This window comes from Zonotrichia leucophrys, chromosome 3 (genome assembly GCF_028769735.1).
Source record: "Zonotrichia leucophrys gambelii isolate GWCS_2022_RI chromosome 3, RI_Zleu_2.0, whole genome shotgun sequence".
NCBI lineage: Eukaryota > Metazoa > Chordata > Aves > Passeriformes > Passerellidae > Zonotrichia > Zonotrichia leucophrys.
Window position 1 is genome coordinate 66,898,032 of NC_088172.1, and position 25,743 is coordinate 66,923,774.

A 25,743-nucleotide genomic window follows, 5' to 3' on the forward strand; every position below is an offset into this window, starting at 1 on the left:
TTATACAAGTCTGCTAAAGTTTGAAACGCAAATTGCAGCTCTAGTGGGTAACAGCAGTCAAGAGCCCTGTATGTCTGTTTGAAAGGCTCTAATGAGGCCAAGGGAACTTTGTTTTGAAAACTAGCAGCATGACTGCTCTTGCAGAGCTCTCTTTGCAAGGAGAGTTGTGTCTCATTTGCACAATCTAAGACAGGTTTGCCTCTGGTCAGCATTGCTCTGCACTCTCTGGTTGAGTACTGCTGTGGAATGCCTGCAACCCCGGTTTGATTTTTGTCCCTTTTAAAGTCTTTTGTCAGCTGGTGGTCAGGCTCATTCGGCCACCTGTATGTGAGGCCCTGAAACTTCTTTGGAAGCTGCTTTAAAAGTAACTCATGATAATAAAGCCTGCTATTCTTGCAGAACAACTGCTCTTCTTTTCTAATACAAATAAGATTTATTGATTAGTACTCATACACTGAGTTTGGCAAGCTTTTGCTTTTCATGCCTTGCTCCATAAATTGGGCATTAAATCTTTTGAGAAATACAAAAGCAAGTTAGGGACATGGTGGTTCTTGAAGCAGAACACAGAAATCATAACATATAAGGGAATATCAAATATAAGTGAAATGTAAAATTCTACTTCAGGCTTAATTTTATTTACAGACAAGAAAAACATTCATTTTGGAACAAAATAATGTATTATACTTGTTCCAGAGCTTTTCCCTTGATGGAAAGATAGGAAATGGATGATAAAAGAAGACCCAGGAAATCCATATCTTGAAACATCAGGGGTCTTACTAGCTGAGATTTATGCTGTTGTACCCTCCTTCTCTTACTCATTTTTTCTAGCAACAAAACCCCACTGTAAGTAAGTTACCACAATTTAATACACATCTGGATCAAAATATCAGTCAGCCAGTGCTGATCTGACTGACAGCCCCATGTCATGTGAGACCACAGGGCTCTCTGCATTTCCTCCACTACAAACACTCTGTGCCTTGCTAAGGGCAGGATGTGTCTGACCCACAACAAGAGGTCAAGAGCAGAAACTGCTCCCTTCTTGCCAGAAAGCCATTCCTGGAGGGTCCTCCCAGCACTAACAGGAGTGCTGTTCCTTCCCTCTGGAGCCTAGGAGCAGCTGGCTCTCCTCCAGGTGGCCCTCACCCAGGTGAGCCTTGTTACATGAAGGAGGGGCTTTAAATTAGCGCAGGCTGGGTGTACAAAACTCTTCTCTGCCTTTGTGGCCCTGGGGTTTTCTGTAGTCTGTATTTCTGTTGCTGTATTCTGGGGAAGCAGCATTATCTGGATGGTGAATATGGAAGCACACCATCCCTGTGGGCTCCTAGAGCTGTGGTACTGCTGCACCTGTGAAGGCAGGAAGGTGGCCTTGGGTAGCACCATTTCCTTACTGCTTCTCAGGAGGGGGAAAAAGGGCACCTAGAGAGAGGCTGCTAGCACATACCTTCCTGACTTACTCTTCTTGAAAAGTGATAAGTGTTATGGAAAGTGTATAGGCAGGCTTGTTGTTTCTGTCTGGGCTTTCCTGCTGTTCTTTGTGCAGTGCGGCAGTGCAGACCGCAGGATGGGGACACCCCATCCCAGCCTTGTGTGTTTCTGCCTCACCAGTATGTGGGAATTCTGGTTTGTGTGTGTAACTCATCTCAGTGATGCTGCTGTGGAAAGCGCTTGCTTCAGCTCTAATGTCTATTTTGGAAAGAGTTGCCATGTTACATCTGGTGTCTCTCTGCTAGTGGGCACTGGAAGTGTTAAAGAGTTTGGTCCCTTGTGCAGCTTGATTTTAACTTGCCCATCGAGCTGCTTTTTTCAGCCTTTTTAAAATCTTCCTGAAAGGGATATGAAATGTGAGTTCTGTGGGGGTGGTATACAGCTGTGCTGTGTAGCCTGGCTCTCTCTCTCTCTGCTCAGCCTCACAGCATTAGAGGATTTTAGCTCTGGTCTATTGCTTTCTGTCCCCAGCTCTCCCCTGTGCCCTTGCTAATGGCAACTGCCATGATGGGGGGGAATTTTTTCTGGAATTGAACAGTTGATAAATTCTGGTTGGGCTAGAACCAAAAGACCTTTAATCATCACCCATAATACACTTGATTTCTTGAGCTCAGATATTGAAATCTGAATCTCAGTTATCTCATACTTGTCTAGAAAAATAAGCAGCTACTGTGGTATTCATTTGGAATAAGTAATGAAAATACAGCATGTCACATGCTTAAAATAGCAAACTAAAAAACTGTTACTTCTGTCTGCTTAAAATTCAAAACACTGGAGAAATTAACTCAGTTTGGGGTATGATTTGTTTTTTACCAGAATTGGATATCAAGCACCTGCAGAGTCAATCTCACCTTCAAGCTAAAGTAATCTTTAAAAAGACAAATGTGAATTGACTGAAGGGGAAAAAAATCATACTGACTATTTAGTTTTGGATTAGAAAATCTTGGTTTCTGATTTAATTTGTGTGTATGCTTTCGGAAGTCTTTATTGATTTGAATGTTCTGTTTGAGAGGTAATAATTCCTTTTGATACTAAAGACACTCAATGTTGCAAAGTTCCCGTAATAATGGAGGATTGGTGCTGTTTATGTTGAATAAACTTTGTTAGTTTCCAAACTGTAGGTTAGAACCGTTAAAGAAGAATTTATGAAGCTGAAGTGTGTCAGCTTCAGTTGGTGCTGCATTCACTCCTGTTCTCAGTGTGTGAGATCATGATTTACTGAGTGAAAACCTAGCAGCATGCACAATCTTTCAAAATTAATTGTAAATCTTCTGATCCTTTCCTCTGTTCAAGGTTGTGGCTTCCTCAGGCTCTGTGGGAATCTTATAAATGGAGATGTTTCTCCATTTTTTCTTCTAATATCTTTGCAGTTGCTGAAAATCTCACATCTATGTACAGATTTGATAAGTGTTTTGTCTGAGTAGACATACTGAAATAATAAAGTCAATTTTTCTTGATATTTATCCATTTTTCACGCAATATTAGGGCAAAAAGCTCATTTAAGAAGGCTTTAATTCAGGTATTACATATGTTTAAGCAGATCTTTAGCAGGATCTAAACGCAAAGTCTGCCTACAAATGAACTAGTGGCTTTGTCCTCAGTCACCTGAAGTGTCTGTGTCACAGCTATTGGGTAGCTTACTGTGAGATTTTCTATGATGTGTAACCTTACATCACATTAATGTTACTCTTACTGAGTTATGCTTGAAATATTGCCTGGAGTCCTCTCTCTGTATTTTTAGGCAATCCTAATCTATCTCCTATCACAATGCTTCCTAACAGATAGAAAATTATGGAAGTAAGCTTTATAGTTGTAATTTTTTTTAATTTAGAGAGTTTTACACATTAAAAAAAAAAAAGTTCCTGAGCATTCTGTCTTCTGTCACTAGAATGCTGTTCTAGATCTAAAATAATAATTTCATTATGTACTTAAGTTGACAATTTGCTTGGACTTCTAAATATAACCACTGACAGAAACAGTGACCTGTATGAAAGTAGCTTGTTTAGTCAATGAAAGTTAAAGAAGACCTAAATTTATTTCTTGAGGACAATCCCCCTTTTGCCGGCTGGAGTAGGATGGGTGCTCTTACCCTGTTCAGCGCAGCCACATCCACCCTAGTGAGGTTCTAGTAGCAGTGCAGCCCTGCTACCTCTGCCTGTTGGTGTTTCTGACACTTCTGCACGTTCCAATTGAGGTACCAAAGCTGTTCTTGCTCCTTTTAGTGAGGAGCTGTTTAAGCAGTCAGAGACCAGGTCTCAGCTACCATCTTTTTGCTGAGTGCCCCACTCCTATGGCACTGAGGTGACATGTGGAGGGATAGAATTTAAGGGAATAGTGCAGAAGGTGGTCTCACCCCTGAGGAGTTGCGGCTGTACTAATCACCAAAGATGAGGAACAGGCCTGCCCTTAACAGGCCACAGCTGTGTCCAATAAGGAGACGAGTGCTACAAAAGAGTGGGTTAGCTGGGGGAGAAGGGAGTTGGTATTTGCTGACTGTGCTGTGAAAGGAGTTGGTGTTTGTTGGTTGCTTTGTGAAGAAGGAGTCAGTGCTATGAGGAGCTGTATGTGAGAAATCACTAAGAAGGTATGGGACTTTTGCAATAAGATGACAACAGTGACAGGGAAGAGTGTTTCCTTGGTTTTTTGGGGAGGGAAGAAGGGTACATTGGTGCAGGGATTGAGAGACACAGGCTTATGCTGTGCAGCAAAGCCAGTTTATTTTACTAGTCACCAGTATTTATAGTTCTCTGGCTTCCACACAAAATTTTCCACTGGGACCCCTTTGCCCTGTTCCCTTAGTAGCACAGTCTCTTTGGTTATCAGGTCCCTGTTACATTCTTTTGTGCCAGCAATGTCCTTGTTCCATCTTCTCTCATCAGAGCGGTCAGGGTGACCAGACATGATTTCTTCACTTTTGTTCTTGCCTTGAGTTTCTCTCCCCCATGGCTTCCACTGTACCAGGGCCAAGAGGTTGGTGGTGTGACCCAGCTCAGCCTCTGTAGCTCTCTGATCTTCCACACGTTGGGGTGGTGTTATCTCTGGATGCAGTGAGTGCAGCAGGTCAAATGAAGTGTCAAATGTTCTCCCCCATCATCCTGAGTTGCTGTATTGCCTCCAAATCAGTTTTCCTAGCCCCTAGTTGAGGGCAATGCGACTGTCCTTCTCCTTTCCCATCCCCTCATTTTGTGCTAAGTGCTCAAGCTGTGCTGCAGCTGCTGAGGAGCCTTGATCGAGCCTGGCTGGAGCTGTTTGTGTTCAGCTCTCCAGCCTCTGACACAAGAGGCTGCGTGCAGCAGGCAAGTGGAAGCCTCTTTGTTCAGCCAAGGTGCTGCTGCAGTAGGAGCTGGCAGAGATGGGAATGTGTCCTTGGAAATCTCTGCTCTAGGACACGTGAGCTTCTCCTTGAAGAGCTATATACAGTGCATTGTGGGGAAAAACAATCTCTTCTGTGCTTGTAAAATGACAATATGAAGTCAAAACAGTGTAACCTTGCCCAGCAGGAAAGCTTTTGTTACTTTTGAAAGCTTATCTTTGTTGAACATTTTTTAACTAGTGTTTACCACCATTTTTAACTAGTGTTTACCAGGGTATTATGGAGAATTACAGCCTCAATGAAGAATATCCCAGAAGTTTGCACAGGGAATTGCTGTGTAGAACATTACTTGAATAAATGTTTCTGATGGTCAGCATCTTTGCCACAGGAATCCTTTAATTTTTTTCAAAATTAGCTACAGGCTGTAGCAGATAAGGCTACTCTGTGTTTGGCAGCTCAGCTCTGAGAGTGGTTAATGCCTTGCAAGGCTTGGGATTTCAAGCAAACTGTCAGCAAATCAGAGCAGGCTTCCTAGCTTTTCACTGCTTTTTCAGGCTTGCAGTGCAAACATGATGCAGGTGCTCAAACGGCTTGTGGAAAAAACAGTCCCCACCTGGTTCAGTGTAGGTGCACCCAGGTGGATTGTGGAGCTTGGCTGATGCCATGTGGTGCTGCTGGGTGCTGCTCCCAGTATTCTGCACTGGCTCAGCTGCCCCAGGGCACTCAGGCTTTTGAAGCCAGACCCAATATTATGCCTCAACTAAACTGATGGGTCAGTGCAGGAACAGAGTGAGGGCTTTGCTGTTCTAGCCAATTATCCCTGCTGGGGACATCAGCTAAGCCATGTCTGTACTGAAGGAGGCTGACCTGCTGCAGATATCTGAACTAGGTTTTCTGTTTTTCAAGTTAATTCCTGCAGTATTTAACTATACTGTAATATTAAGAACTGATTAATGTAGGATGTGCTAAGTAGCTGCAGCCTTAATGCAGATAACTAACAAATGTGAAAAGTGGTTGTTTTTCTACAGTTCCTAATAGCCCTCATCCCTGTTTGGAGAGGCACTGGGATGGCTTGTAATAGCTCTGTTGCACCCTTTAAGCTGAAGGAGTCTAATTACTCTTGCTGCTCTCTAAGCATATTGATTTTAATGTTCAGTCTAGACCTTCTCATTAAATACAAATGGTGAAGCCAGACCATTGTAAAGGTTAGGAATTAAGCTGACTTCCTCTCCAGTTTTGAGCATTTCTTATTTCAGGGGACTCAGCAGACATGATTTTAATTTGAAAATGTTAAGTTATGAGCTTTGCAGGGGACAGATGCACACTGCTCTGATACTGAATGTCTTACCTGCCAGTGTTTCCTCTTGTGCTTCTCAGGCATGTACTTCACAACTAAACAGTAAATTGTTTTACCAGCACCAGGGATGCCTCTCCTACTGTAATAAACACTCTTTCCCCTGTGTGTGGCACAATTAGCAGTGTGTAGATACTGTTTTGTGTTTCTCTCAGGTTCTGCCCAAATGATGGTAGGCTATCCAAATGCTGAGCTTGAAGTACTTAATGCTGAGACACTGAATAAATAAGCTGAGGAGAAATGTATTCATCGTGTTTAGAAATGAGCTTAAAGGATTTTGACACCTGCTCTCACAGAGAAAAAGTAATGTGAGGGATTTTGCTTTCAACCAGAAAGTGCAGCTTTTTGTAACTTTAGTAAAAACCAAAGAAAAGTTTAGGCAATTTAGACTTCCCTTCATCAAAGAATCTGTATAGATCCTGTTTAAAACCTGCCCTACCTTTAATAGTTACTTCTAACATTTGACACTTACCCATTTGCCACAGATTTCATCCATCTAACACAAGCTTGACTATACAGATGACAGGAAGCTAGTCATGCCCAGCATGTTTCTTTCACATTTGGGATGGTGCAATGAAAGTCCCATTTGAGCCTACAAGACCGTGCTCTCTACATCCCTGCCATAAGGCTGCGTTTTATGGTGAACTAGAGCAGCGGCTGATGGGGATACCATCGTGATGGGTACACATGATGACAGTGGTCTGTGTGGATCTAACACCATCACTGGGATGTGCCCAGGCCTCTCCTTTTGCTGCTGAGGTTCTGCTTGTGCGTGGTCTGTGTATGTCGCCTTCTGCCACTGTGTGTGGCCAGCACCGTTTTCATCATGGAGTGCCAAATCCTTTAGCTGAAGGGTCTCTATCAGCAGGACTTCTAGAGTGATTTCCTCCAGTTTATGCCAACCATTTACTCTCAAGTGAGGTATTTTGAAGTATTCTTTCAATGTGCCTTGGTCTTTTTATGTTTAGGACAATAGGAGGAATTTTTTCACAGAAAGGGCAATTAAGCATCCTTCCCCATGTACTTATTCCACAAGAACAAATATGCAACAGAATACAGAGACTACAAGAAGACAACTTGCTTGAAATGTGTTTATGTGCTGCATGACAGAGTTCTTTCTGCCCCAGGTCCATCCTTTTTTGGCTACAGCACAGCAGGAACCATTGGAAAGGACCAAATAAGTTCCTTTTTTGTGCCTTGGGAAACTTGATAATATTATCCAGTTATTAATTAAAATATTAATAATATTTTAATCTGCAGGAAATGTTGGTAGTGCTCTACTCTGATTTTCGTCTTCTCTTAAGTGACCTTTGGGAGAACTTCAGTGCACATTATACAGTCTGATTTCTTTGGTGGTTAGGGGGTGATCAGTGGCTGGGTCTCTTGTAGCTGAGCATTCAAGGCTTTCCAGGACTCCTTTAGCAGCCAAAAATGGCATCAGGCAAGTAATGCACTCTACATATTCTCTCTCGTGCAGCATGTGGAAGGGACGGGGAAATGTTACTACTTTGCTCTTGGCAGTTTTTTTCCTCTCAGTTCTACTAATGCTACTGGCATTTCAGAGACCTGATCTCTTTTCAGCACTGGCATTTGGGGGATTCCATCCTTTAAGAAAATGTTCTGTGTAGTTCTTGTTTGCCTGGGAGTTACTGAAAATGAAGCTTAAATTTCGCTTGTGTAATGCTGCAGATGAGCAGACAGGCAAGTGGTCAGTCCTGTCCCAAAAAGTTATGTGTAGGAAAGGAATTTTCAAGTCAAAACTTGACTGAAATAAGAGAAGGGGGGAAAAAAATCCCAAAAAGCTAGGCAGGTGATCCTGGTTTGGCAGTGCAGCCAGTCTAATAGCAGGTGATGTTTGTGGCTACCAGGAGAAGGCATTTAGATGCAGAGGAGGATGGCGGGAATGCCTTTGAAGGAGAGAGGATTTTTTGCTGACTTCTGCATCAGGTAGTATCTCTTTTGGTTTTGGACAGGCAGAAAGTTACCTAGCTCAAGCTTTGAGTGAGCTTTGGGCTCAAGCTGCATGCAGATGAATGCATGTGTTTGGCATGAGCTGATTCCATTCAACTCAACACTGAAGTAATGAACTTGGAAGTGTCTTGAGCTAGTAAAAGAGAATAATATTTCTCTGTGCTTCTTCTCTCTTGTGCATCAAATGGAGGAACAGCCCTTTCCTTTTCCACAAAGGAGCAGATATGTCAGTTATTAAAGTATCTTAATGTGATTTGTACCCAATGCTCTTAAGAAACTTTCTTCTGTACTTGTGTATCTCCTGGTAATGTAGGAATTACTGTAACCCAGCAGGATATTGATGTGTCTAATCTCCCACTCTGTATCTGGCAGCAATCATTAGCTACTAACTCAGGAGACAGGTAAAAATAGATGAAAAATCACCATGCAAGTACTCCAGTGCTTCCTGACATAGGAAATAAAAATGCTTTTATTCTCTTGATGCAGGTTGAACTAATCTCCTTGCAATTCTCAGCCTAGCTAGCATATCTGCAAATATTACTTCTGTTAAATTTTCAGTGTGGTTAACTAGCATTTTTTCTTAGGGAAAAAATCTGTAACTACTTCTTGCTCTGACCAGATTTCTTGTGCGTTCTTGGAGACCAGTTTCTTTGAATTTGTCTGCTTTTTTTGTGTATGGGATTTTTTTTTTTTTTTTTTTTTTTTTTTTTTTTTTTTTTTTTTTTTTTGCTTCTATGTTCCATCCCTCTCTTCCCTTCTGTTTCTTTATTCTGCTCCTAATGAGGTGTTTTTGGAAGTGGACTACTCCTGGTTTTGTGATGCTGCAAAATAAAGAGCAAGGGGAAATTATGCAAACCCATATTTTCGTCTAAGTTGAGGCTAAAAACTTTGGCACTTTGTTAGGTAGGGATATGAAATGGAGTATGGGATATGTGCTTTGGCTAGTCCAATCTATAATTTGAGTCCAAGTCATCTTGGTGATAGAGTGTAGGCAGTCTAGTGCACAGTCCATGTATCGTGCTTATAACAGAGTCAAAGCAATGTATGTATGTCAAGGCAATGAGTTCTTATCATTTGTTTTTTCCCTGCTATTATATTATGCATGTTTAGACTGATCAACCAGGTCTGGAAATAAACTTGTGAGTTTTGATGTCCCAGTTTGATAGATTAACGCTTAAGCAAGCATTCAACTGCATGTCTCAAGAATTAAGTGAATTTCATGGAAAAGTTGTAAAAACATTAGATCTGCCTGCACATGTTTTTTACTTGACTAGAGTGCAATGACCCCAAACCTTGGATTTGCCTCCCTTGGGATTATCTGGACCTCCCCAGTTCTCAGTTGTCACAGATACTTAGCTGTTGCTCTCAGCCTGCAGCATCTGAGATTTCTATCTCAAAGGTTAAAATAGAGTCCTGTAAATTGGAGTTAAATGTTTTTTAAATATAAAGGTGAAACATGATATAATCATGTACAATCTTCTCGGGGTTGATGTGTCTGGTTGATAAAAGTCATTGGGTTTTGTAAAACAAGTGGGGTTTGTGCTCTGAATTTGTTGTGCTTCATCCTGGTTTTGCCCTCCCAGTTGTTGGTGCTGTGAGGCTGTTCGGGAGTGCCTGTATGTCAAGTTAAAGGCAGGAATTTGTGTTGCTGGGGAGCAAACAGGGACAGGACACGAGAGCCAGGGAGTGTGTACAGCTGGGTATTGCAGCTTCTGACCTGTGTCTGTTGTGTGATTGCCATCACTCCCACTACACTTTTTTGGTGAGCAGTGAGTAAAGGCAGTAATCTCGATATTTAATTGCTCAAACTGCAAACCAGATGAAACTGCATAATTTGTGTTACAAGTTGTTACTGAAGTGTTGTCATGGATGTCAAGAAAAGTGTTCATAATCTAACACAATTAAAAGACTGAGTTCTCACAGCAGTATCTGAATACATGGCTCTGTTTGTAGCCCTGGTTGAGGACTAATTTTTTTCTTTATTGTGGTTGGTGAATTTGATTTTCCTAGCAGTGTTTAGCAATTGGACTCACAGGAAGCTTATTCATGTTAAATAGAATTTGGGGAAGCTGAGATGGGACTGGAGGAGGAACACTTCTCAAATGTTCCTTTGTAGACTGGTAGAAGAATTTTTGTTGTTAATGAAAGCTTGTGTCGAATTTGTACAGCACTGCTTATATGGAAGCAAACCATGGCATTTTGAGCATGGAACAGAAGAAAAATGCACTCTGCATGCTGACTCTTCATGACAAAATGACTCTTTGGAGAGCAGTGATTTATTTAACATAACACCTTTTGGTCCCTGATGAAGTTGCTCCAAGTTAAAATGCATGTTTTGTCCTAAATTTGAGAAAAATTGAAATCAATATCTGCATTAGTCTCTGGCAGGTGGTGTGTTGTCATGCTTAGTAAGGTTATAATCGCTTATGAGAGCAGAAGGGCATGTGAATAAACAGACTTTACTACAGGCTTTGTAGTACAGAGATAAAATAGTAAAGGAAGTGATAGTCAATTATTTTAAGAGTGGAATAACACTGGGCTTTGTAAACCCCAGATATCCTTCTGTCCGCTGCACACTCGCACGATTCCAGCGCTCTACACAGCGCTCAGGAACCGGCTGATTTCCTGCAGCCCCTCCAGCCGCGGTTGGGTCTCGGTGCCGCTCTCTCCCCCGGCCCCGCCGGTCCCGGTGCTGCGGGCGGGGCCGGCCAGGTAAGGGGGGGATGCCGGGCTGCCGTTGCCATGGCAGCGCCGCCGCAGCATCCTCCGCAGCAACTTTCCCCAGCTCCGGAGCCAGCCACGGCCGTGGCGGCGGCCCACAGGGACGGGACGGGGCGGCGAGGCTCCGTCGGCGGCTGCGGAGCGGCGGCCGCTGCCTTGTCCTGCCCCCCGCGCCTGCGGAGCGCCCGCGCCCCGCCCGCGACTCCCCGGGGGCCGCGCGGAGCCATTTTGCCGAGCGGGTGGCTGCAGGGTCCCGGTCCCGCTCGGCTCCGCGCCCCGTCCCCCCCGACACCTTCCCTTCTCCGCTCCCGCCGGCGGCAGACGCGCGCTCTTTCTGCTTGGTCCCGTCCGCAGGCAGGAATCGCCCAGCATGCCGATCGCCCACTTGCTGGAGCTATGGAAGGGGATAGAGGTGGAGCCCATGGAGACGGAGGTGAGCGGCTGCGGGGCCGGGGAAGCAGCGCGGTGGGGCCCCAAACCCCACGAAATGGGGTGCGGTGAGCATCCCTCGCCCGCTCTGCTCGCCGCTGAGGGCGGGCAGCCAGGGAGCCTCGGAACCTGTTGCCTTCCAGGCGGAGCGGCTCGGAGCGGCAGCCCGGGCGGTGCGGGATGTTCGGATGCTGATGCCCGGAGCGCTGGGGCGGCTGGAAAGGAAAGCGCGTATGCAACAGATGGAAAACCCACAAAGCGGGCTGAGTCGGACTCAGGCTCGCGTTTAAGCATGAAGTATGTGATCTGTAATTTGAGGCTCGAATAGGTCCGTGGACCTCGCTTGGGTTCTGGTTACCCGTTTGCCCATTAGCTCTCAGCGTAAGGCTGTGCTTTCCGGATCGCGCTGGAAACACGATGCTGTGATAATTAGCTGGCTGCTGTGCTGCGTGTGCTCGCAATTTGTCTTGCAGGGTTTTCATTACCTTCAGTCTAAGGTTATCTTGTGTCAAGAAAGGCATCGTTCAAGTTCGAGAAGTGTTTGGACAGTGCTCTCAGTCACATGGTGGGGTTCTTGGGGATGTCCTGTGCAGGAGCTGAGCTCTGTAATCCCTGTGGGTACCTCTCTGCTTGGGTTAATCTATGATTTTATGGTTTTTGTACTGTAAGGGGACAAGGTAGGTTCCTGAGTATTTCTGGGGCTATTGAGCAGTGCAAAACCCCAGAGTATTTCAGGTCAGTTGTTTGTAGCACAGGATGCACATTTGTAACAGACAGGTGGTAGAAATAGATGAATGAAACTTGTGAGGTGTGGGGTGTTGGTGTTTATTTTTTAACCCCCCATCCCCTTGTTTGATTGAAATACTGTTACAGGGTTTTGGTGAGAGGGAAAGATGGGAGTGTAACTGAGCCAGACAGGTTATGGAGAACACAAAACACTTGACTCAAAAGGAACTGCTGAGCTGCAGGAAAGGTTTCATGCAAGGTGTTGGTTTGTACATGCAAACAGTACAGCAGAAGTGATAATGTCATGTATTATACCAGCACTGGTAATTCTGGAGTCCCTAGGTTAAAAACAAGCTCTGGGGGGCTTGCAAAGCTTTAAGTCATGTAATTCACTTCTGAATACTGTCACTCGTTCCACTTTGTGGGATACAAGGAATATGAGGGCTAATAAACAGGCTATAGCTGGGAAACTATGAATCCTTCCTGATTTTGTTTTGAAATCAGCTGACACCTTGTTAAATCACTTTCACAATTACAAGACTTGTATAGCTGTATTTATGGTGAACAGTTTTCTGCTGAATATTGTAGAAATGGTGCTCCCTTCCTGTCTACCTTTCTGTTGACTGGTATTCAAAGTGCATATACATGCATGGTTTTTTTCTTCCTCCTTCCCTCCTTTCTAAAATGTTTGTTTTTTGTGGGCCCAGTGTTTTTCTTTCTGGCCCAGAGAGAAAGCTGAACTTCAGTCATTGCTTTTTCTGTTGTCAATTTCTGGGAAGAACTCCCCAGGGGTAGATCACAGGGTAAATCCTGCACTAAAGCCCAGTGTCCATCACCTGGAACGATGTCATTGCATTGTCACCTCTTTTCCTGGTAGAGACTTACTCAGACCTTTCTTTCAGAAGAAACTGTGTGGTTCTCCTTACCAAGGATAATTGACCTACTGGAATTATAGTTTATCAGATGTGTGGGTTTGCAGGTTTTGGTGGGGCTTTTATTTTCCTTTCCTGCTTGAAAGAACAGGATAGCTGAGCTACACTGCTCTATCACTTCCTGAGATTTCACTTGCAAGAAGTTGAGGATTAAAGAATTGAAGGCATAAGCTCCTGCAGTTTAAATAGGAACAAGACATAAAACATCATTTATTTATTCTATTTATTGCTGTCTCTAAACACAATAAAGATATGCTATCACTTTAGACCATTTTAGATCATGCTGTAGATAGAATTGCTGAGGTACTGTTTGCTCAAATCTAGTAAAAGCACATGTAAATTAATTTCATCTCTTGTGGGCTCTTGTCCATGAAGACATTTTCAAACAGCAGAAACATTTAGTCTTTAATGAGCTGAATGCAGCTTAAACACTAGTGGTTGTACTGATTCAAGAGAACTGTCATGGTCTCTGAGTCTGTGTGGGATAAAATGTTTTCATGATTGTCTGCAAGTTGTTCTTTTTCACAGAAGCTTTCACAGTTAGTAGACAAGGAGGGAGACAGTTTAATTCTTTGATGCATACGGACCTCCTTCTCCTTCCCCTCCTTAATGCCAAAAACCCTTTTAAAACAGAGACAGTTATGAGTGCCTGTGCATGACTCAGGTGAATGACTTGCAGATATTAAAGACAGCTTTTATAGTAAATCAATCCCTTGATAAGGAAGAGTGCATCAAGGGCATGTTCTATATTATGTTTGTGAAAAGGAAGAGTAGAGTGAAATACTGCTCCTTTCACCTGTTGACTCAGGAAGTCATTAGTTGGGTTTGACAGGTAAGCAAGAAAATTGGGATGTTTGCTGTTCTAGAATTTCTTTGAGAGTAGGCAAAGCTATTGATCCCACTCAAGCTGGATGGATAGGATAGTGAATTACAGACTTGGGAACATTTTTCCTGAGACAGGGTTGTGTGATCAAGCTCTATGTAATCTTTCTGCCTGTTTTCCAATGGGTTCATCACTTAATGATTTCAGGTAAGCACAGCATTTAAATGGAAGCTGAGGGTTTAGAAAATTTGCTCCTATATTTACATACATATTCTCTCTTCCCAGCAAGAAATGATGTTTCATTCCTCTAGTTCTTTCCAGTAATAATCTTTTGTTCTTTATTGATTCTATGACAAATGTGGCTTGGCTTCAACTATTCATCAGTAATTTTAATAGTTCTTTTATTGTGCTTTCTTCTCTTAACATTTTGTATATCTTGGAGAAAGCAGGTCCCTATGGATTCAAAAGTTAATTTACCTGTGCAAAGTGTGAAAAATTGAACAAGCCTATTATAGTAGGATAAATTGAAAGCAACTTAACTGCCTAAACATAAATTGACTAGATCTTGGCTTAAAATTTACTTTCTTTGTGGCATATATTTACAGGATTTTTCTTCTCTTTTCTCCTCTCTGTTTACTAGAGTGTAGTGGAAGATGCTGCCCCAGATGAAGAACCTGTAAAAGAGGTAAATCACCTAATTCATGGATCACACAAATGTTAACAAATTATTATAGTCACCTTCTGTCTTCATGTAACAAAATGTCTCTGGTGCATATTTTCCACATGCTTGTAGCTGTCAAGATACAAACCAACCCATTTTTGGTCTCTTATTACGAGGTCAAGTGAGGAATACAAAGATGTGTTCAGCTAGAGCTTAGAGAATTTTATTGCACATGTTGATTTTTATATGCACAAATGTTGGCTGTGCATTCTTTCCAAGAAAGAATGGTATATAGTTTTCTTGAGGTATATAGTTTTCCTGCAGAGAAGATTTTGTAATGATCTTAAAAAGAGGAGCTGTCATATTAACAAGGTTTGTGCATTGTAAATTGTGCATAAGTTAATTCCACAGACTGTTAAATTGAAGTCATTACTGCTTGTTCCCTTGGCTGGCTCTTCACCACAGCAAGACTGAGCTAACCCTTTGCTTCAAGTGAATATGTTGTTTATATTATTTTGGCACTGTGCTATTGTGCTCATTAGGACAAACAAAGCCAAACCTACAGGAAAAGGTAAGTCTTGCCTCAGAGCGTTTAAATGCCAGGTAAGTCATATGAAGATATAAAGCAGGCAAGGTCAAATCATCTTTCACTATTACAATGAGCTGAGGGCAAAGCTGGGCCCTGGTCCTGTGTGTCATTTCCAGGTGCTGCTGGTTTGTGCAGAGGGACCCAAGGGGTGCCTGATTGCTCATCAGCCTTTTGCTGATGTCTAAGAGCAAAGCAGGCTGAATCCCTTGAGGAGTGAAGGGAGGCTGCAAAGATGCATGTCTAAGTAGCCACCTTTTGAAGATCAGCTTCCTGGCATCTCTTACTCCCGGAAATCTAAGACTTACCTTTGATGTCTGGGTTTCTGTTCGAGGATGTGTTTTTGTTCACTTTTATTATGTTAAAGGCATTGTTTAACCCCCTAATGATAGGAAGGAGGAAGAAATCTCAGCTTTGATCTCTGAGATGAGTGCAACTTCCAAATGGATTTTTTTCCCTTTCCATTACAATTTCTTAAAGAGCAGTTAATTACTCTTGAAAAAGCTTGGGGAAGAAATTACATGCAGGTAGCTTGGCTCATCACTTTTTTTGAGGCTGTGGCTGACAATAAAATTTCTGCTTTGTGGGTTTTAGGAGAACTTTTGTGAATATAGCCTTCATTTCCCAAATTAATTTAAACCTAGTTAATTTTCATTAGGGATGCTTCTTATACTTTGTAAGGTTGAAATTTGGCAGAAAAAAATGGCATGTAATGAGCTCTTGTGTAGAAACCTTAATCCTGTGTTCTCATTTTCTGATGTAAACATTACAGTGTGCAACTTAATGTCTGTAATCTGTTTATTTCTGATTTTTTTTCTCCCTTTTTCTGCTGCAGCCATGGTATTTCAGCTCTTTGCTGGCTCAGTCTGTAAGCCTCTTCCATTTCCATGGAACATGTGTCCTGCTGTAGTGGTATTGTAAGGAAGATCAGTCTACTCCTCAGGTGACTGATAGCTGTACTGTGCCCAACCCCAAAGAAATTTTTTTTCTTTAGAGACATTGAAGAGTGACTTAAGGAGTGAATTTAAATCATGTAATGCAATTGTTCATACTTGCTTAAAATATGTTTTTTGTAAATTGCCTGCCTCAGGCTATGTTTGCCTCCTGCTGTTTATCCCACACTGTGTATAGTGTGGACAAATGAGATGGTGGTAAAATGCATTGTAAAACCTGCACTTCTCATTGTTTTCTGAGGTCTGATTTTCCTGTTGATGATAATTTCTTCAAACATCTTCGGAGCATAAATTAACAGGCTTCTTGGATAGAACACAAGTGTTCCTGAGACACATCTTGGCCTTAGGGCATTGTGTCAGCTCTGCTTTAGAATTGTCACCCAGATTACTGAGGGTTGCCATTGGGGCTTTTTCCTAGGATGAGAAACATCCCACAGACCCTGTTAGTCCTGCCATAGAAGCAAGTAGATTAGTGGATGGAAATTCCCTTAAGAGGATTTTATACTCCTGCAGCAGTTATTGCTTAGACCTGTGGGATGCAGTTTTTCTTTAGGAGGTTCTTTTTGACAAAATGTCCTTTTTTGATAGAGAAGAATAAGTCTGACCACCTGTGTTGGTTAGAGGCTCCAGTATACTTAAGTGTGATGTGTTTTGTGGGCTAGTCTAGGTTAAAGTGTTGACATCCTATCTGAACTTCCTTGAAGGTGCAGCTGGCAGCAAAATTTTGTCACATTTTTCTAAAATAATGAGTATATGTGCAAAACAGCTCACAGTCCTTTGAAATTACAGCGTTCAGAAGCCATCTTGTAACATCACTTTGAGCTGTTTTACCCTTTCAAGGGAATTTGTCAGCTCTAGTTCAAACATTGCATGGGGCTCTTGGGAAAAGTAGGGCAGATATGCAATGTAAGGGCTGAAACACAAACAGAACTGCACAGCAAAATGAAAATAGCAGTACCTAGGCTTACTTCTAATTCCTGTGCAGTTTCCAAAGACATGTAACATCTGCTGATAGTGTGTGCACTGGTGAAAATGTGAGTAATAAAATTGGAGGGAGCAAAGGTGGATGCTCTGTGTGTAGGTCATGGCAAGCCCATGTTGCAGGTTCTGCCACCATCAATAGCAAGGATTTGAATTTATTGGATCATCAATGAAAGACTGAGTTTCTATAACTAATGGCAGTAACAGCTCGTGTGATACTTTTTAGGAAATGAAGGAAAACTTCATTGAATGATCACAATGAAGAAAAGATCAAATCTGCACATCAGTGGAAATACTCTATTTGTTGCTCTAGTGCTACTGTTATCAAGGCAATAAATGTTCATGGCAACATAGAAAACTGATGTTGGAATGTGCCTCTGGAAGCCCAACCCTCCCTGCCTTGCTGAAAGCAGTGTCAGTGCTGGGAAAATGTTTGGCACTGCATCCAGCTGTGCCTTGAGTGAGCCCTACATGCTCTCTGGGACCTGGTTCCAATGTTTAGTCACCTTAATAGGAAAAGAAAACATTCATGTTTAAGATTTCCTGTGTTTTGGTTTGTGTTCACTGCCTCCGGTCACTTCACTGGAGATACCATTGCAAAGAGTCTTGTTCTGTCATTTTTATTCTCTCTCTTGGGTATTTATATATGTGAATAAGACACATTCTCCATTCTTTCCTTGTCTCTTGCATTGTCTTCAGGGAGTACAATTCCAGCTTTCTCAGAATCATTTTTGTAGGTCAGATCTGCTCCTCCAATGTTTATTTTTGTATGATTCACCTTCACTTGCTTCATTATGTTCATGTCTTTTTTCTTGAACAGCATAGGCCCAGAACAGGGCATCACTCCAGATGTCTTAGCAGTGCTGAGTGGAAGAGAAGGATCATTTCACTAGACCTGCTGGAAACACCTTCTCTAATACAGCCCAGAGTGCTGTCAACTTTCTTTGCCAGCTGGCTCAATTTAACTTGTCCACCAGGATGCCCAGGTCCTTCTCTGCAAAGATGAATTCCAGCTGTGTAGCCCCTAGCCTGTAGCATAGGGTTATTTTTCTTGAGGTACAGAACCTTGCATGTTCCTTTGCCAGGATGATACTGTTGGCCAATTTCTTCAGTCAGCAAAAGTCCCTCTGGACACAGCTCAACTCTCTGGTGTCACCAGCTGTTACTGCATTTTGTAGCATCTACCAACTTGTGAAGTGTGTACTCTGCCCAGTCATCTGAATGATTAATGAAGATGTTAAATAATCCCAGGCCCAGTCTTGATCCCTGGAGTCTGCCAGTGACTGACTCCAACAGAACTTTGTGCCGATCACAACCCTCTGGGTATTGTAGTTCAGTTTTTGATCCATCTCACTGTTCACTTACCTGATTCAATCAGTCCTTCTTCTGTTTGTCTGAGCTGATGTAGGAGACACTGTCAAAAGTCTTACTTGAAGCCTGCACCTTCATTCTTCAAAATTGTGAAGGCTGTCAGGTTGTTTAAGCACAATTTTCCTCTTTACAGATCTATGGTGACTACAGCAAATAATTTTCTTGCTATTCATATGCTTGTGAATTCTTTCTAGAGAGATTTGATTCATCACCCTTTCACGTATTGAGGTGAGCCTGATTGGCTTGCAATTTGTTGAATCTTCCTTCTTGAAGAGAGGAACTCCATCCTTTCTCACACCTCACAAGAAGCTTTTTAATTGCCATGTGTCTTCAGAGAACTGAGAGTGGCCACCTACACAATTATATTGGTCAGTTCCCTCAGCATTAATGGATGTGTCTCATCAAGTTCCACATTGTTTTCGTAGAATATGTTGTGTTTGTTTAGATGCCCCCTAAACTGACTCTCCTCCACCACAGACAAATCCTTCTTTGCCACCCTTTTTCAGGGACTTGGGAGTCCTAAAGGCTCAGAATTACCAGTAAAGACCATGGTAAAGAAAGTACCGGGTACCTCGCCTTTCCTGTATCTTTTGTTACTCTATCTCCTTCCCTGCCCAGCAGCAGGACCAAAGGTATTCCCTTTGCTGCTGCTGGAACTACAGCAGTCCTTGTTACTCTCTGCCTCTGTCACCAGATTGAATTGCACATGGGTTTTGGCTTTCTTGACACCTCCACTACATGCTTAATAGTCTTCCTGCTGCTCCTGGACACTCCTGTGTCCTTCATTTAGATATACTTCTCTTGAATGTCTGAGGTTTTTCAAATGGTCCTTGTTCATTCATGCAGGTTTTTGGCTGCCTTTGCATGAGGCAAAAGTGGTCAGGGTGGCCAAATCCTGAGGTAGGAGGAGTGGCGATCCTTGAAAATTATCCAGCTGTCCTGTACCCCTCTTTCTTCCAGGGTCATCTGCCATGGGATTCATCCAAGCAGGTGCCTGAAGGGAACAAAACCTGTTCTGATGAAGTTTGCAATTGTGGTCTTGACTTGTGCTTTGTTCTTTTGTCTTGAGATCTTGAGTTTCTTCTCACGAAAACTGCTCTGGAACTTCAGTCTTGATCAGTTCTTTCTTGTTTGTAGGGGTCAGGTCCAGCAGAACATCTTCCCTTATTGGATTGTTTATCACCTGTATCAGGTACTTGTCAATGCAGCAATCTCTTGGATTGCTTTTGGTTTTCAGAAGAAACCAGAGTGGATAAAGTCAATTCTTTGAGGATTAGGATCTGTGCATATGAGGCTTCTTCCTCTTGTCTGAAGAAGGCTTCTGCTTTTCCTGGACAGGTTGTCTGTAGTAGGTATGCACTACTGCAGGTGTGCTGAGGCACATCTGTGCCAGCGTGATGTTGAGCCACCAGCAGCAGCCTCTCTTTCGAAGGGACTGCAGTCATATTCAACTACAGAGATAAGAGGGAGTGCTCCTAGGCTGGTTGTTGTGGTTTCCACTAGGATTATGTCAAAATAGCTCCAGCTGTGCGCACCAGTACAACAGTTGCTGCTGTGTCTATGTCTCATGAAAAAAACAGCGGTGAACTTAAAAACCGTTCAGAACATTCTGGTTTGCCATTGAAAGGGTTGCTTTCTTGCAGAGTTCGAGGGGTGTTTTTTTCCCAGTTGTTTCTGGTCAACTTTTACTTGTCTCCCAGCTCAATTAGTTAAAGGTCTCAATTCACCTGGTATGGAATGTTCAATTCATTATAAAACTAGATGTATGTTGGTGCTGATTTTTAATTATAAATGACTGCGCAGCAAAGGAAAAAATCTACATCTCCGTGGCTGAGCTTGTAGGTCACGGGTTAGCATGTGTATTGAGGTCCTTCAAACAGAAGAACTTTAGTTTTCTGCTGCTTTGTGAGTTGTGTTTTTGTTGTCAGCAATGGTCACAGAACACAAGACATTTCTTAGTGTATATATGTTTATACACACAAGAAATCTGTACCGTATTAAAAAACTTGGCCTGCAAGAGGAGCATTTTCTTTCAGAGAAAAACAAATACGAAGCTTAGTTGATGATAAGGGGTATGGCACAAAGTGTAGAGAAGTAAAATTTCATAATATGATGTAAAACCTTTTGAGGAGGGAAGCCTGGCTTGGGTTGATGGATGACGACAACATGTTTACTGAACATACTGTTATTTTTCTTCCTTCAAAAACCAAGCAACCAAACCCAACAACAACCAAACACTCAGAATTAAGGAATCTTGTTTAAGAAAAAGGTTTGAAGTAATGAAATTGTTTTTTGTATTAAGTAATGTTTCATAAATACAGTAAGTAATTGTAAGTTCAGATATGCTACACACCTTTCTAAAAGAAATATTTGCAGGCACCTATCTGGGATGACTATTTTCTCTCTATACAAATAGATGCTCAATGAATTCAAATACAGGCCCTGACTGGAAAATTATGACCTTGCATAGATTCTTACAAAATTGCTCTGGTGGTGTATTTAAGAAACAAATTATTTTGCTTTTCTACTTCCTTTGAGCATGTGTTGTAGGCAGTGTAAGCTGTTTTACTTAAAATTTTTCATTAAAAAAAAAACCCTAGTATTTAGCTCTTATGAAGGATTTGTTAGGTAATAACTTTGTAAGTTGATTTTTAGAAACTTTTAATTCCCAAAATGTATTCCTCTGCAGTGCCTATTGTCTAACACTTTTTAGAGTAAATAACTGCAATTTACATTGGAATGAAATTGATCAGGCAACCAACAGAATATTGGTTTCTATTTAACTCCATAAAAAATACTGTATAATAATGTGTGTCCTTGATAAAGGCTAAAGGTTTTGTCATTGATTTTGTGTGGTTAAAATGTGAGAGGGGACAGCTGGGGTCAGGGAATGAATGAAATGTCTCCTCTTGCACCCCAGAGCCTGTGTTCAGAATCCCAGCAATGAAGGGGAAGCTGGCAGGGTGACAGCTGTGCTACTCTTATGGAAATAGATTTTTGTTACTTCTGATTATTTGTAAATTGGTTTCTTGTTGCCACTGTCTCAACTGAATTAAAAGAGACATAGGGGAGATATCAATATAAAAGGAAAGTCTGTTATTTTTTCACTTATTTTTTCTGTCTGTCCCCTTGTATGTTTCATAAAGCAAATAGAGACATAGAAAATTTCCAATTTTGGCAGTAAGCAGTGTGTAGAAAAACTTCTTACATTATCTGAAAGACTTGTGACATTTGAGCCTAAACATATAGGTTTAGCAACATTTATATATGATATCCCATTCACATGACACTTTTGGTTTTAGCTGTTGTTATTGCACTGTAACTGTTGCTTTTTTGAATTATTGCTTTCAGGCAGTGTGCTGTTATGGCTCTGATGCATTAGAGAGGAGACAAGAGCACTGTAAAAAAAATTCTTCAAAAGTCTGTGAACCCTTTTCAGGAGTTTTCACCCCCTCTGGCTCTCTGCAGTGTTTGCTAAATGCTGCTGTCTGTGGTGAATGCGGGTGAATGGGAACCTTCATTGGAACTCTTCTGTCTGTGGCTAAAGGGTGACAGATTCTGTTTCTCAGAAGCCTCTGGTCTTTCATAAGCAAAAATGAACTGTCTTCATATCTCTTGAGACCCTGGACTTTCTCTACCAGCTAAAAATCCATCTCAATGATGGTAGAGAAAGTCACTGATAATTACAGTTGGCAGCAGAGCTTCCCTTGAGATAATAGCTGGTGCTCCCTCCTATTGAAGTGTAACTTGTACCTGTGTTGGCCTTGATCTTCTTGAACCTTTATTGAATCAGGACCTTGGTGTGATGGTGATTCCATCTCTGTTCTGGTACTCCAGGAGGTGCTGATGCAGTGGGGTGGTGCAACCTGCAGAGTTCAGGGACAATGCATGGGGTGTGTGAGTTTTGTTGGTGTGTTTTCTGTTGTGTGGTGGATTTTAAAGTTTGCAGTGTTTAGCCATGGAAAAAACAGCTAACTAACCAAATGGTTTTTTGCCGAGTGGACACTAAAATGACCAACTCCGATTTAATTAATTAGACAGGCATGTAGCTGCTCAGAAAATGTGTTGTGTTCGGAAGCTTTTAACATGAACATTGCAGACTGCGCTGCAGTGGTCACAACTGAACAAATGTAATGCTGAACAGGGAAAAGAGGTTCTGATAGCATTTGCAAGATGTAAAATGCTTCATGGAATTAGGCTGCTTGATTTTGAACAAGGGTAATTGCTGAAGACAAATGAAAGTTCATCTGGGGGAAGCCATTCCCTCAAGAAAAATAATCTTATGCCGTAATGGACATTGGTGCCCAAGAGCATGCTGGCTGTGAGTGAATTGTGTCATCAGTAGAGATGAGTCATTTGGCAGTCCCTAGAGCCAAGGATAAATTGTTTCTGTGATGAGTGTGGTGCCTCCTAGGGAGATGCGCTATTTAAAATGGAAACAATCTACAATTTACATGCAGATGGTTACAACTCTAGAGTGGAAAAACAAAATCAATTTTTCTTCATTACAATGAATTTGTAATTCATTTTAGAATTGTTTTAATTTTTTTTCCTACTAGATTGCTCTAATTTTCTTGCTCACTCTGTGGTTTGTTCTCTCCTTAGAACATGATGTTTTGTATTGAAATGAGAGTTATTTCTTTGAATTTTCTACTCTTCTTTCCTGCTACTTCCAAGGTTAATAAATAAATTTCCCATAAAGAAAAGTAATATGACACAGAAGAAAGATGGGCACTGTTATTTTGGAAGAAAGTGTTTCTCTGACTGCTTTATTCCAAAAATTTCATAGGAAAAATCAGAAGGTAGCTCTAAATTGAAAAAAATTGAAAATATATTCTCAAAGGTTAGATACAGAAGAGTTATGTTGTTATTGGAGATGTCAAGTATTAAGCTTCTGTTTCTAAGTAGTTATGTGCTTCATGGTGTAGTTTATTTTATTCAAGACTTGACTAGTTTTCCCCGCTGACTAGAAAGGGAACTTTTTGGTAATAAATTCGTCTGGTTGCATTTTGAGTGACAAATGAATAACTTGCACAAGTGTTGTGTTTATAGAATGTGTGATCAGTACTCGGGCATGCTTATTGCACTCCGGGTTTCACAAAGATTATATTGACATTTACAAGTGGCATGTGAAGTATTCAGAGCAGCAACAAAAACACCACTGCACAAGTTTTGGAAGTCAAGAAGGAAGGCAAATTACCTGTTCTGAAGCACCTGGATGCTTAAAACTTCCAGATGCTTTGCCTCATTCAGCCAGTTATTTCTGAGAGGTGGCCACGAAAGTCATGTTGTATATTGCCTCTGTGGAAGAGGGTTGCTTCAGCAACTCTGAATATAAAGACCTGGTGTCTAGGGTTTCAGGTGGGTTTTTTTACAATATTGTCTGTGAAGCTAACTACAAGTTCCCAGCTGTTCAAAATTTTGATCCAGCATCTGTGCAGAATTCCTGGTACATCTAAATTTCTTCAAGTGTTGGTATCATGAGCAAATGACCTTTTTGTAAATACATAACGTAGAAACTAGAAGTGTTCTTAACTTTTCAGTTTTGGGATGTAAGGGGGTCTGTAAATGACAAATACTGCCCCTGCTCAGACTTGTTTCATCAAAAGTGGATGTGGATTTCTTGATTGCTATTTTAGTCTTTATTTTGTACATGTTTTCTCTCCTTTTTGCATGAGGTCAGTAATTACAGTGATTACTGGATTTGTTTAGCCTGGTCTAGAAGTATTGTTTCTGATAACAAACATCAAACAAAAAGAGGGAAAGCCTAGTGGATTCCAACTAGCATTCACATATATGATGGATGATTGAAGTACAGTCTCTTTCATTGTGTTTTCATTGGTACAATCTCTTTTATGGGTGTCTTCTGTTATTTGGGGTGATCTGAGTTATAAGTGTGCAGATTAGGCATATTTATTCATATTTAGCACTTGAACAAATAACGTGATCTTTTTGTACACTAGCAACCACAGTTCTCACCTCCAGTAATCAGTAACTGAGAGGTCCTCAGTATTTACTAATCTAAAACTTTATCTTTTCAGTCCAATTCTCAATTTTCAGCTGAGGTGAAAAGGTAACACATATATTTAACAATACCTTTTATGGAAGCAAACATTGCAAACAGAACAGTGAGCAGTATGGTACTGTTAAAGCAGATGCACTATTGTACATGAGACTTGTTATTTGAGTGGATTGCTTCCTGGTTTGTGCTGTTAATCATGCATGTTTAATTGGTATAATCTCCTGCATTTTCCTATAAAAAGTCTTCTGTTATGATGAACAGTCTTGAGAGACTTTTTGTACAGTATATATTACAGCAGCTTTTAATGTGTTTTGCCTTATTTCTTTTTTAAGAAAGCTAAGGGTTGTGAGTCACCCTTCCTATAAAGGAAGCTGTTACAACAGAATTAAACTGCATTAAGTAATGTTTTGGTTATGCCAGTGAGCCACCTCTGAGTGTCTGTCATCTGAAAACTGTTTCTGAAAGGCTGCCTGACATGCTGCAGGTCTTGAAGGCTGCTCTGAGCACTGCACAGCTGAATCGGCAGGGCATAGTGAGGGAGGTGTTATTTATTTATTTATGATTTCAGTTAAAGGCTTTGAAATGCGTGCTCCCTTCATCTCTTTCAAGTCAGTTTGGGAAGCTCTGTGGAAAGGGCAGTGTAGCAGTAGAAGGAGGGCTGACTTCTGTTCCTAAAATGAAAGCTAGAGCTAGGGGATGCTTGTTGAATCCCAGCTTCCCAACTGCAGTACTCCTGACTGCACCTGACACAGCAGGGCTCTGAGGTGAGGTCTGCTTGGTGCTGTCCTGCAGCAGCACTGTAGGGAAGGTGTTTGCAGAGGTGGAGAGGATGGGTTTTCTCCAGAGGGAAGTTTTCCCAGGGCAGCATCCTTTGGGCTGCCCTGCCTGTCAGAAGGAGCCTTGGTCTCTTGGCCCCGTGGTGGCCAAGCAAGGGCAGGGCCCCATCCCAGCAGGGCTGTGTGCTGGGTGCCTTGATAGCACCCAGGTGGTTTTGGGAGTTCCTTCTCCAACAACTGTCCAGGATCTCCACAGAGGCCTAAAGTGGTCTCCTGTACTGTTAGCAGCCAAACACTAGAGGAAAATTACAAACCTGAATGCCTAAGCCAGGTATGTATAATGCTGTTAACTTTTAGGAGAAAACAGAAGCATTACTCATTTCTTTGAAATTTGTAAGGCTGTAGATTAGATGCACAGGGCACATCTGACCCAAAGGATAGAGCCGGAACATCTGTCAAGGTCGGGGATTTTTGGTGTGTGTCTGCATTTATTTCTATAGTTGATTGTTTTATTCTCTTGAATTTCCTGCTGTTGGTTTTTCCTAGCCTGGCATAAGGTTTTATCACACTTCAGGGAGGGGAAGGCAGCCCTGAAGCTCCAGAGTATGCATCTGGTTTCACAGAGAGATTTCCTCTGGA

General features: G+C 41.8%; 1 protein-coding gene across 3 annotated transcripts in view; it reads left to right on the plus strand.

The window, feature by feature from the left end:
* The first annotated feature begins 1,254 nt into the window (after positions 1-1,254).
* The window catches only part of RPS6KA2 (ribosomal protein S6 kinase A2), a 286,567-nt gene continuing 262,078 nt past the window's right edge, over positions 1,255-25,743 (plus strand). Inside the window, exons 1-4 of one of the 3 annotated variants that reach the window (XM_064708648.1) lie at positions 1,255-1,370; positions 10,678-10,835; positions 11,199-11,277; positions 14,395-14,439. In XM_064708648.1, the coding sequence (XP_064564718.1) occupies positions 11,215-11,277; positions 14,395-14,439 (108 nt within the window). In that variant the 5' untranslated portion in view covers positions 1,255-1,370; positions 10,678-10,835; positions 11,199-11,214. Of the gene's footprint in view, positions 1,371-3,989; positions 4,070-10,677; positions 10,836-11,063; positions 11,278-14,394; positions 14,440-25,743 lie in introns of those variants that run through there. The other 2 variants (XM_064708651.1, XM_064708647.1) reach the window with 2 other exon arrangements.